At 39.4% G+C, this 13,491-nt stretch overlaps 1 protein-coding gene across 6 annotated transcripts in view; it reads left to right on the top strand.

Annotated features, from left to right (window-relative positions):
• Positions 1-13,491, top strand: part of SYNE2 (spectrin repeat containing nuclear envelope protein 2) — a 346,465-nt gene that overhangs the window by 297,857 nt on the left and 35,117 nt on the right. For all 6 annotated transcript variants that reach the window (XM_037832561.1, XM_037832566.1, XM_037832565.1 and 3 more), the window contains one exon: positions 12,835-12,990. In XM_037832561.1, coding sequence (XP_037688489.1) covers positions 12,835-12,990 — 156 coding nt within the window. The remainder of the gene's footprint in view (positions 1-12,834; positions 12,991-13,491) is intronic.

Below are 13,491 nucleotides of genomic sequence, written 5' to 3'. Positions count from 1 at the left end.
TTGTAAAATTGCATTCCCATTACTGCCAAGTCAGTGTATGGAGTAATTGCTTTATATGTTGACCAAAGCTTTTCAAATTTTAATTCCAATTTTCTTTTTCTTAAATTTATGCAGATAGGTATTAATGGTGCTCAGATTATTTTTTCACAATGTTCGTCTTTCTCTGATTGTGAATGTGTTGTGTTTCTCATGGAAAATTCAAAAAATATATAAATAGCTCCCATATTTATAGAGGTAACCATATTTTTCCCATGCAGATACCTTTTTAACCTTTTTTTCACTTACTATTGTGAGCATTTTCTTGTATCATTAAACTCCTTTTAAACAACATATTCCATGTATATGCCATAGTTTGTTAGATTTTTAGGTTGTTTCTAACTTTTCACTATTATGAAAATTGCTACCGTGGACATCTGTGTTCATAAAATTTGTTGAAAAAAATGAGTCCTTGGAAATATTTGAACAATTTTTTAAAAAATAATTTTTGAATAGATAATATAGTCACATGGTTCAGTATACAGAAGGAGCAAAAGGTATACATGAAAATTTTTCTCCCTTCAGTTCCCCTCCATATCCAGTCAGTGTCACCAGTTTGTTGTATCTTTCCAAAGATGTTCTATGCATATATAGGCCAATATATTTATATATGCATTCATTATATGGTGCTCTTTTTATCTAAATGGTTGTGTAGAGAAATGGGACTTGAAAGTCCACTGGTAATTAAATCCATAGACAAAGGCTTAAATGCTATCATGCTATAGAAGAGAGAATAGTCAAGGCCAAGGCAATGCACTGCTTTATGCCATCAGACAAACTAATATAAGTTGTTCATCATATGTTCTATGAACAATTAATTTTACAGGTATTTTTGCAATATAGACCATTTATCTGCTTAAATTAAGAAGGGAGAACTTACTTGTCTGCCTGACTTGTTCTCTTTTGCAGTCAGTTTGATAGCAAATTTAGGGTATTTTCATTTATAGGCAGAAGAATGATTTTTCAAATGTTTGAACAAATAGTGATGGTCAGCTATAATAAGCTTCCGCAGTAGAGCTCTCTCTATACATTGTTTGAATCCTTGTTTTTTTCACTTAATATTTATGAATATTTTAAAGCTCTTGATACATACTGCCAAAATGCTTTTCTTTCAGTCATACATTTTTGATATCTGCAGACTTACCGAGCACCAAGCACTGTGGTAGGGACTGGCGATACGTTGGTGAGTGACACCGTCACTGTCCCTGCCAGCTTTGAGCTGAGAGTCAAGTCTACCAGAGAGACACACGTTAACCATATTGTCTCACTGTATGCATGTGTGTGTGTGTGTGTGTGTGTGTGTGTGTGTAAACTTGGAGAGCGTTAGAGGGGAAAAGGACCAAGGACTATGAGAGCATAAGACAGGCATCCCGACATTGTCTGATGGCCCAGAGAAGGGCTCCTCTGAGGAAGTAACTTTGGGGTCGAGATCTGAAAATTTCAGTAGGAATTAACTAAATATATTTGTGGGAACAGCAAGGTGAAAGAGTGTATATCATTCCAGGCTAGAAATTAAAGAAATGCACATTTAAAGAATAACTAGAAATCATTGCATACATTTACCCAAAAATATACATAAAATTCAACACTAAAATGTTTGTGGAGAAATAGTCATTTCTTTGAGAACACAGTTTGGCAGTAAATATTAAGAATATTAAGAATCTTAAAAATAGTTGTATTCAAAAGTTCTGCACCTGTAATTATCCTTGCAATTGTAGAGGGAAAGCAGGTATCCAAACTGAATTGATTTAAACCCCTCTAACACACCTGCCGACTGGGCAGGCTTGGGAACCAACACTTCTAACCAGGCCAAGGATAGTCTGAGCTCCCTGATGGCACCTGATGGGAAACTTTGTATGAGGCCCAGTGGTTTCCAGGTTTCCTTTTTTTTTTTTTCCAGTTTTTTAATTCAGTTTTATTGAGATATAGTCACATACCATATGAACATCCATGGTGGAGAATCAACTGTTCACAGTACCATCTTGTAGTTGTGCATTCATCACCCCAATCTATTTTTTTTTTTTAATCATCATTTTATTGAGATATATTCACATACCACGCAGTCATACAAAACAAATTGTACTTTCGATTGTTTACAGTACCATTACATAGTTGTACATTCATCACCTAAATCAATCCCTGACACCTTCATTAGCACACACACAAAAATAACAAGAATAATAATTAGAGTGAAAAAGAGCAATCGAAGCAAAAAAGAACACTAGGTACCTTTGTCTGCCTGTTTGCTTCCCCTACTTTTCTACACATCGATCCATAAACTAGACAAAGTGGAGTTTGGTCCTTATGGCATTCCCAATCCCACTGTCACCCCTCATAAGCTACATTTTTATACAACTGTCTTCGAGATTCATGGGTTCTGGGTTGTAGTTTAATAGTTTGAGGTATCCACCACCAGCTACCCCAATTCTTTAGAACCTAAAAAAGGTTGTCTAAAGTGTGCGTAAGAGTGCCCACCAGAGTGATCTCTCGGCTCGTTTTGGAATCTCTCTGCCACTGAAGCTTATTTCATTTCCTTTCACATCCCCCTTTTGGTCAAGAAGATGTTCTCCATCCCACGATGCCGGGTCTACATTCCTCCCCGGGAGTCATATTCCACGTTGCCAGGGAGATTCACTTCCCTGGGTGTCTGATCCCACGTAGGGGGGAGGGCAGTGATTTCACCTTTCAAGTTGGCTTAGCCAGAGAGAGAGGGCCACATCTGAGCAACAAAGAGGCATTCAGGAGGAGACTCTTAGGCACAAATACAGGGAGGCCTAGCCTCTCCTTTGCAGCAACCGTCTTCCCAAGGGTAAAACTTATGGTAGAGGGCTCAACCCATCAAACCACCAGTCCCCTATGTCTGTGGTCATGTTAGCAACCATGGAGGTGGGGTAGGCGAATACCCCTGCATTCTCCACAGGCTCCTCAAGGGGGCACTACATCGTTTTTTTTTTTTGTTTTTTTTTTTTTTCCTTGTTTGTCTTTTTTCTTTTTTTTTTTTTTTTTAACTTTCCCTTCTTTTTTCAAATCAACTGTATGAAAAAAAAAGTTAAAAAGAAAACAAACATACAATAAAAGAACATTTCAAAGAGACCATAGCAAGGGAGTAAGAAAAAGACAACTAACCTAAGATAACTGCTTAACTTCCAACATGTTCCTACTTTACCCCAAGAAAGTTACATACTATAGCAACATTTCAGTGAACTTGTTCCTACTACATCCATCAGAAATTAACAGACCATAGTCATTTCTGGGCATCCCCAGAACGTTAAATAGCTTATCTGTTCTTCTTGGATTATTGTTCCCCCTTCCTTAATTGCTCTCTACTGCTAGTTCCCCTACATTCTACATTATAAACCATTTGTTTTACATTTTTCAAAGTTCACATTAGTGGTAGCATATAATATTTCTCTTTTTGTGCCTGGCTTATTTCGCTCAGCATTATGTCTTCAAGGTTCATCCATGTTGTCATATGTTTCACCAGATCGTTCCTTCTTACTGCCGCGTAGTATTCCATCGTGTGTATATACCACATTTTATTTATCCACTCATCTGTTGATGGACATTTGGGTTGTTTCCATCTCTTGGCAATTGTGAATAATGCTGCTATGAACATTGGCGTGCAGATATCTGTTCGTGTCACTGCTTTCCGATCTTCCGGGTATATCCCGAGAAGTGCAATCGCTGGATCGAATGGTAGCTCTATCTCTAGTTTTCTAAGGAACTGCCAGACTGACTTCCAGAGTGGCTGAACCATTATACAGTCCCACCAACAATGAATAAGAGTTCCAATTTCTCCACATCCCCTCCAGCATTTGTAGTTTCCTGTTTGTTTAATGGCAGCCATTCTAACCGGTGTTAGATGGTATCTCATTGTGGTCTTAATTTGCATCTCTCTAATAGCTAGTGAAGCTGAACATTTTTTCATGTGTTTCTTGGCCATTTGTATTTCCTCTTCAGAGAACTGTCTTTTCATATCTTTTGCCCATTTTATAATTGGGCTGTCTGTACTATTGTCATTGAGTTGTAGGATTTCTTTGTATATGCAAGATATCAGTCTTTTGTCAGATACATGGTTTCCAAAAATTTTTTCCCATTGAGTTGGCTGCCTCTTTACCTTTTTGAGAAATTCCTTTGAGGTGCAGAAACTTCTAAGCTTGAGGAGTTCCCATTTATCTATTTTCTCTTTTGTTGCTTGTGCTTTGGGTGTAAAGTCTAGGAAGTGGCCTCCTAATACAAGGTCTTGAAGATGTTTTCCTACATTATCTTCTAGGAGTTTAATGGTACTTTCTTTTATATTGAGATCTTTGGTCCATTTTGAGTTAATTTTTGTGTAGGGGGTGAGGTAGGGGTCCTCTTTCGTTCTTTTGGATATGGATATCCAACTCTCCCAGCCCCATTTGTTGAAAAGACCATTATGGCTCAGTTCGGTGACTTTGGGGGCCTTATCAAAGATCAGTCGGCCATAGATCTGAGGGTCTATCTCTGAATTCTCAATTCGATTCCATTGATCTATATGTCTATCTTTGTGCCAGTACCATGCTGTTTTGGCAACTGTGGCTTTATAATAAGCTTCAAAGTCAGGGAGTGTAAGTCCTCCCACTTCGTTTTTCTTTTTTAAAGTGTCTTTAGCAATTCGAGGCATCTTCCCTTTCCAAATAAATTTGATAACTAGCTTTTCCAAGTCTGCAAAGTAGGTTGTTGGAATTTTGATTGGGATTGCATTGAATCTGTAGATGAGTTTGGGTAGAATTGACATCTTAATGACATTTAGCCTTCCTATCCATGAACATGGAATATTTTTCCATCTTTTAAGGTCCCCTTCTATTTCTTTTAGTAGAGTTATGTAGTTTTCTTTGTATAGGTCTTTTACATCTTTGGTTAAGTTTATTCCTAGGTACTTGATTTTTTTAGTTGCTATTGAAAATGGTATCTTTTTCTTGAGTGTCTCTTCAGTTTGTTCATTTCTAGCATATAGAAACATTACTGACTTATGTGCATTAATCTTGTATCCCGCTACTTTGCTAAATTTGTTTATTAGCTCTAGTAGGTGTATCGTTGATTTCTCAGGGTTTTCTAGATATAAGATCATATCATCTGCAAACAATGACAGTTTTACTTCTTCTTTTCCAATTTGGATGCCTTTTATTTCTTTGTCTTGCCGGATTGCCCTGGCTAGCACTTCCAGCACAATGTTGAATAACAGTGGTGACAGCGGGCATCCTTGTCTTGTTCCTGATCTTAGAGGGAAGGCTTTCAGTCTCTCACCATTGAGTACTATGCTGGCTGTGGGTTTTTCATATATGCTCTTTATCATGTTGAGGAAGTTTCCTTCAATTCCTACCTTTTGAAGTGTTTTTATCAAAAACGGATGTTGGATTTTGTCAAATGCTTTTTCAGCATCTATTGAGATGATCAATTGATTTTTCCCTTTCGAGTTTTTAATGTGTTGTAATACATTGATTGTTTTTCTTATGTTGAACCATCCTTGCATGCCTGGAATGAACCCCACTTGGTCATGGTGTATGATTTTTTTAATGTGTCTTTGGATTCGATTTGCAAGTATTTTGTTGAGGATTTTTGCATCTATATTCATTAGGGAGATTGGCCGGTAGTTTTCCTTTTTTGTAGCATCTTTGCCTGGTTTTGGTATTAGATTGATGTTAGCTTCATAAAATGAGTTAGGTAGTGTTCCATTTTTTTCAATGTTTTGAAAGAGTTTGAGTAAGATTGGTGTCAGTTCTTTCTGGAAAGTTTGGTAGAATTCCCCTGTGAAGCCATCTGGCCCTGGGCATTTATTTGTGGGAAGATTTTTGATGACTGATTGGATCTCTTTGCTTGTGATGGGTTGGTTGAGGTCTTCTATTTCTTCTCTGGTCAGTCTAGGTTGTTCATATGTTTCCAGGAAATTGTCCATTTCTTCTACATTATCCAGTTTGTTGCCATACAGTTGTTCATAATATCCTCTTATAATTTTTTTAATTTCTTCAGGATCTGCAGTTATGTCACCTTTTTCATTCATTATTTTGTTTATATGGGTCTTCTCTCTTTTTGATTTTGTCAGTCTAGCTAGGGGCTTGTCAATCTTGTTGATCTTCTCAAAGAACCAACTTTTGGTGATATTTATCCTCTCTATTGTTTTTTTGTTCTCTATGTCATTTATTTCTGCTTTAATCCTTGTTATTTCTTTTCTTCTACTTGGTTTAGGATTGGTTTGCTGTTCATTTTCTAGCTTCTTCAGTTGATCCATTAGTTCTTTGATTTTGGCTCTTTCTTCCTTTTTAATATATGCGTTTAGTGCTATAAATTTCCCCCTTAGCACTGCTTTTGCTGCATCCCATAGGTTTTGGTATGTTGTGTTCTCATTTTCATTCGTCTCTATATATTTAGCAATTTCTCTTGCTATTTCTTCTTTAACCCACTGATTGTTTAGGAGTGTGTTGTTTAACCTCCAGGTATTTGTGAATTTTCTAAGTCTCTGATGGTTATTGACTTCTAATTGTATTCCATTGTGGTCAGAGAATGTGCTTTGAATAATTTCAATCTTTTTAAATTTATTGAGGCTTGTTTTATGTCCCAGCATATGATCTATTCTGGAGAAAGTTCCGTGAGCACTAGAAAAGTATGTGTATCCTGGTGATTTGGGATGTAATGTCCTGTAGATGTCTGTTAAATCTAATTCATTTATCAGATTGTTTAGGTTTTCAATTTCCTTATTGGTCTTCTGTCTGGTTGATCTATCTATAGGAGAGAGTGATGTGTTGAAGTCTCCCACAATTATTGTGGAAACATCAATTGCTTCCTTTAGTTTTGCCAATGTTTCTCTCATGTATTTTGTGGCACCTTGATTGGGTGCATAGACATTTACGATTGTTATTTCTTCTTGCTGAATTGCCCCTTTTATTAGTATGTAGTGGCCTTCTTTGTCTCTCAAAACATCCCTGCATTTGAAGTCTATTTTATCTGAGATTAATATTGCTACACCTGCTTTCTTTTGGCTGTAGCTTGCATGAAATATTTTTTTCCATCCTTTCACTTTCAGTTTCTTTGTGTCCCTGTGTCTAAGATGAGTCTCTTGTATGCAACATATTGATGGTTCATTTTTTTTGATCCATTCTGCGAATCTATATCTTTTAATTGGGGAGTTTAATCCATTTACATTCAACGTTAAAACCGTGAAGGCATTTCTTGAATCGGCCATCTTATCCTTTGGATTATGTTTGCCATATTTTTCCCTCTCTTTATTGTACCCATACCGAATCTCTTTAGTACTGAACCTTTCTCCAAGTCTCTCTGTCCTGTCTTTGTTTCTCTGTCTGTAGGGCTCCCTTTAGTATCTCCAGTAGGGCAGGTCTCTTGTTAGCAAATTCTCTCAGCATTTCTTTGTCTGTGAAAAATTTAAGCTCTCCCTCAAATTTGAAGGAGAGCTTTGCTGGATAAAGTATTCTTGGCTGGAAATTCCTCTCACTCAGAATTTTAAATATATCATGCCACTGCCTTCTCGCCTCCATGGTGGCTGCTGAGTAGTCACTACTTAGTCTTATGCTGTTTCCTTTGTATGTGGTGAATTGCTTTTCTCTTGCTGCTTTCAGAACTTGCTCCTTCTCTTCTATGTTTGACAGTGTGATCAGTATATGTCTCGGAGTGGGTTTTTTTTGGATTTATTCTATTTGGAGTTCGCTGAGCATTTATGATTTGTGTATTTATGTTGTTTAGAAGATTTGGGAAGTTTTCCCCAACAATTTCTTTGAATACTCTTCCTAGACCTTTACCCTTTTCTTCCCCTTCTGGGACACCAATGAGTCTTATATTCGGACGTTTCATATTATCTATCATATCCCTGAGGTCCATTTCGAGTTTTTCAATTTTTTTCCCCATTCTTTCTTTTATGTTTTCATTTTCCATTCTGTCATCTTCCAGGTCACTGATTCGTTGTTCAACTTCCTCTAGTCTTGTACTATGAGTGTCCAGAATCTTTTTAATTTGGTCAACAGTTTCTTTAATTTCCATAAGATCATCCATTTTTTTATTTAGTCTTGCAATGTCTTCTTTATGCTCTTCTAGGGTCTTCTTGATTTCCTTCATATCCCGTACTAGGGTCTCATTGTTCATCTTTAGTTCTTTGAGTAGCTGCTCTAGGTGTGTCTCTTCTGGTCTTTTGATTTGGGTGCTTGGGCTTGGGTTATCCATATCGTCTGGTTTTTTCATATGCTTTATAATTTTCTGTTGTTTTTGGCCTCGTGGCATTTGCTGACCTTGATAGGGTTCTTTTAGGGTTTGTAGACCAGTTGAAGTCCTTATCTCTAATTTATCAGATCTACAGCTTCGTGGAGTACACTTTCTCTAACTAACCAGCAGGTGGCGTCCACGAGCCACCTGTTCTCCACAAGCCAGATCTCCCCTGCTTAGCCTTTTTGGTGAGTGGGGGAGTGAGTCTTGTGGGGCCCAATTGGTGTCCCAAGCTTGCGTGTGTAGTTGGTGTTGCCTGCCCTGTATGTGGGGCGTGTTTCTGGGCAGTCGGGGAGGGGGGGTGGCCCTAACAATCAAATCTCCCTGATGATCCTAGAGTTTTAAAGCTACTGCAATAGTCTAATCCTTCAGTTCAGTCCTGCCACAGTTTGTCTCTGCCACTGACCCACAAGTCTTTGGTATTGGCGTATGGCTCCTGAGACTTGCAAGTGGGCCCCTCTTCCAGGCTGTGCACCCCGGGTCCTCTGTTGAGGGATGACTGTGCTATGTCGCAGGTGAGTGCCGTCCCCCCAGGGCAGTTCTGGGCTGCTGGGCTGTGTTGGGAGGCTCCCAGTCTGCTCAAATGATGGCTGAATGGGGCTCTGTTAATTCACACTGCTCCCCCTTCCCAGCTCTGGGACATTCAGCTGAGGTTGCAGGGAAGGCTAATGTCCACGCCCAGTTTTGTGGTGTGTGCCTGTTATTTGAAGCACTTCCGTCACACTGGGTTGTCTGGGGCAGCTCTGGGCTATGGGGCTGGCGATGGGCAGGAGTGTTTCCTGTCCACCAGGATGGTGGCTGTGAGCGGACACCCCCCTTTTCTTGGGAAGTTGTGTTGTTTAGTGAATTTTCTCAGCCACTGGATTATTGCCTTTTGTCTCAGAGCTCTCTTAGTTCTGCTCTTGACTTGACGTGCCCAAATTTCAATTCTTTGAAGCTTTCTGTATTGAGCTTCTTAGAGTAATTGTTTTAGAAAAAGCAAAAAGGATTTAAAAAAAAAAAAAAAAAAAAAAAAAAACGGCCCTCCTCAGAGATCTAATGGGTTATTGAAATGCTAATAGACAAAGCAACCAGGGCCATTAAGGAAAGGTGCCCAGGGCAGAGAGATCAGCCTTGCTTCGGGATTTGCATATGCGCCTCAAGGCCTGATCTCCGCCCTTCCCCTTTCTGTGTTCACCAGAACTCCAAAAATCCTCTGCTTTTATTTTGGAGTTTTTCGTGTTGTTTTTTTTCTATGCCTGTCTCCTCTCTGCTGGGCTGGCTGCTCTCAGAGTCTCTGGTGTCTGGCCTCAGTCTATCTATGGTTGGAGTTTGAATCAGTAGAATGAGTTTCCGGTAAGAGCAGCCACTGCAATTCTCCCTTCTCCTTCCTGGAGCTGACAGCCCCTCCTCCCCCGGGACTGAGCCTGGCAGGGAGGGGCGCGGGTCCCCTGGCCGCAAAAACTTACAGATTTCGCTGATCTCAGCAGTTCCACGTTTTCATGAGTGTTGTATGAAGTATGCCCAAAGACAGATTGCTCTGTGGTGTCCAGTCCACGCAGTTCCTGGCTTTTTACCTACTTTCCTGGAGGAGTAACTAAAACATACAGCTCACCAGTCTGCCATCTTGCCCCGCCCCATTTACCCCAATCTATTTTTGAACATTTTCCTTACACCAGAAAGAATCAGAATAAGAATAAAAAATAAAAATAAAAAAAGAACACCCAAATCACCACCGCAGCCCACCTCACCCCCACATCCCACCCTATTTTTCATTTAGCTTTTGTCCCCATTTTTCTACTCATCCCTCCATACACTGGATAAAGGGAGTGCGATCCACAGGGTTTTCATAATCACACTGTCACCCCTTGTAAGCTACATTGTTATACAGTCGTCTTCAAGAGTCAAGGCTACTGGGTTGCAGTTTGAGAGTTTCAGGTATTTACTTCTAGCTATTCCAATACCTCAAAACCTAAAAAGTGTTATCTATATAGTGCATAAGAATGTCCACCAGAATGACCTCTCAACTCCATTTGAAATCTCTCAGCCACTGAAGCTTTATTTTGTTTCATTTCACATCCCCCTTTTGGTCAAGAAGATGTTCTCAATCCCACAATGCCAGGTCCAGATTCATCCCCAGGAGTCATACCCTGCATTGCCAGGGAGATTTACACCCCTGTGAGTCAGGTCCCATGTAGCAGGGAGGGCAGTGAGAACACCTTCCAAGGTGGCTTAGTTGGAGAGAGGGCCACATCTGAGCAACAAAGAAGCACTCGGGGAAGTCTCCTAGGCACAATTATAAGCATGTCTAGCTTCTCCTTTGCAGTAACAAGCTTCATAGGGGCAAGCCCCAAGACAAAGGACTCAGCATATCAAGCCATCAGTCCCCAGTGTTTATAAGAACATCAGCAACAATCCAGGTGAGGAAGTCCAGCACCTCTGCATCCTTCCCCAGCTCCTCAGGGGGGCCCCACATATATATTTTTATTCTCCACCCAAATTACCTTGGGATGTGCTGCTATTTCACTTTAACCAATACAGACCTACCATATCTCACTTCCTATTCAAAGTTCCATGTAATTGTGGTGTTTGAACAAACTGACTGTAGAAGTTATATTGTTTAGAAAATATAGATCCTACACCAAATAAACATCTCTTCCCTTGGTCTCACATGGTCAGTTTCAGTCTTTACCCTTTGGTCCAATTTGCCCTTGTCTTACCCAGATCTGCTTCATTCCTATCTCTAATTGAAGTCTGGGCTCTTTTTCAGCTTTTTTTTTTTTTTTTTAACAGTTGCTGTATGCATTAATACTAACATTCATACCTGCCGAGCTCTAGCTCTGAGTTTCAGGTGTCACACAGATACCCAGTGTTCCAGAGACCAATCAGGTTATATACACCAAAGGATCAACATCTCAGAGTTTGGAGATAACCATTACAATTCAGGAATAGATTTGCCTGCTGTAAGAGTTTACAATCTAGGGACCATTACAATAATTGTTTCCCTGTTAGGCTGTGCTCTAAGGTTCAGTTCTGAGTTTACACATTGTAATTAGTCCATATTGGTGAGGCATTATAGTGTTTGCCTTTGTTTCTGGCATACTTCACTCAAAATGCTGTCTACAGGATCCATTCACCTCCTTGCATTGTGTTGTGTGTCTCACAACTTCACTCCTTCTCACAGTTGCTCAATATTCCATTGCATGCATACACCACAGTTCACCATTCATTCTCAGTCGGTGTACCCTTAGGCCCCCTCCACCCACTGCAAATCATGAATACTGCCTCTGTAAACACCGGTATGCAAATGTCCATTCATGTCTCTGCTCTCAGATCTTCCAAGTACATACCCCATAATGAGGTTGCAGGACCTTATGGCCCCCACATACTTAGGTTCTTGTGGAACCACCACACTGACCTCCAGAAAGGCTACACCATTCTGCCTCCTCATCAACAGTAGATTGGTACATCCTCTCTCCATGTTTTCTCCAGCACTTTTACCCCATTTATATTTTTTCCTACAATTTTATAGAGATATATTCACGTAACATACAATGATCCACAATGAACAATCAGTTGTTCATGGTATCATCATATAGTTATACATTTATCCTGGTGTTATTTCTTAATCTCCAATGATTTCTCCCTCCCATTTTATTAAATGTAAATTCTCATTGACAAGTTATAAAATAATGCTGATGTAGCTTTTACTAGCCCTGAAAATCAATCAAAATTAACACATTTTCATTGTTGCCACCCCCTCAGGCCTCTTTCTGATGTAAATGGAATGTTCTTCCAGATTTTATTTGACAGGTATGAATGGAGATCCTTAAAATGTGCCTAAATATGAAGAATTGTAAGAATAATAAAAATCTGGATGACTCTGGATAGTTTGTTTCCTTTTATATCCCCCGTCGTGAAAGTAACTTTTTCTTAAGTCCTTGAATTCACAAAGTTTTAATTAGATAAATACTTCATTGAAAAATATAAACATTTCCATAGCTAGAGAAAATTTTCTGCTAACTGATCTCTGCCAATTTTTAGGAACGATTTATTTTTTTCTTCCACTATACTCATTCTTTTCAAAAGTACACCAAAAATAAATTATTCCCTTTGAATGGAAGCTATTCTTATTATATGATTGCCACAGTAGCAACAATACATTTTGTAGGAGTTTAAAAAAATGGGAACTCACACTTTACAAACATTTCTCTAATACAGTTTCAGGATTAAAAATGCATGAGTGTGTGTGTATGTTTAAGACTTGTTACTAGACTCCAAAAATACTTTACTATAAATAAAACTATGGACCTACATGACTTTAAAATTGAATTAATTATATAAAACTCTGAGCTACCTGAGGAAATGAAAAATAAAGGTAGAAAGAGTTTTCCTTTCAGAAAAAGATGGTGAAGAACTGGCCAACCACAGCGGCAGGCACTCGCCGGGGGCTGTTTCTCATTTGGATCGTCCCTCCCCCTTCCTGGCTCCCCTCCCCCAGAGTCGAATCAAAGGATTAGCCAACAGGTTTGGAAACAACAGGAGCTTGAGTTGAAGGCTTTTTCCCCCTCTTCTTGTGTTTAAATGCAGGAACTAGAGAAGTCTTTGGCTAACTGGACTCAGAACTTGAAAGAAGTTCACAGAATGAAAGCAGACTTAACCGGGCACATTCTTGTGGAAGACGTGATGGTTTTGAAGGAGCAAATAGAGCATTTGCACAGACAATGGGAGGACGTCTGCTTAAGAGTAAGTCAGTTAACTGCAGGGCACAGCTATTTTGGAGTTTATTGAAATGTCTCCGAAGGCCAGATGAAGTAGAAAGGAGCTTAATTTCATTGAACCGGGAGGCCCTTTTCAGTTGGAGTCCGGGTCTGGGGCTGTTCCTTTAGAAGGCAGCAACATGGTTTAACAGATTTCACCCTTTGTTTCTCCAGCACCAAATGCTGGAACTTTGCACACTGTTAATGAGCTTTTTTTTTTTTAATAAAAATGTCACCTTATCTGGGGAAAAATTGAAATTTTGAGATGATGCTGGACTCTGCTGTCTGTGTTGTGCAGATGGCAAGTACTAATCAGTGTATTTGCACCGGGGTCAGGAATCAAGGAAGAAGGTCTCGTTTCATTTGGCTTCGGTGCAGTTTGTCTTCTGGGCCCAACAAACAGCCCAAGTCACTTAGTGCCGGGCAGAGGGATATTTTCTATGAGAACTGTGCATGCACATGTGATCAGATGTTTGTATTTAAGCAG

The sequence above is a fragment of the Choloepus didactylus genome, chromosome 4 (genome assembly GCF_015220235.1).
Source record: "Choloepus didactylus isolate mChoDid1 chromosome 4, mChoDid1.pri, whole genome shotgun sequence".
NCBI classification, from domain to species: domain Eukaryota; kingdom Metazoa; phylum Chordata; class Mammalia; order Pilosa; family Megalonychidae; genus Choloepus; species Choloepus didactylus.
The sequence above is the reverse complement of the archived record's forward strand: the minus strand, read 5'-3'. Positions and strand labels throughout refer to the sequence as shown.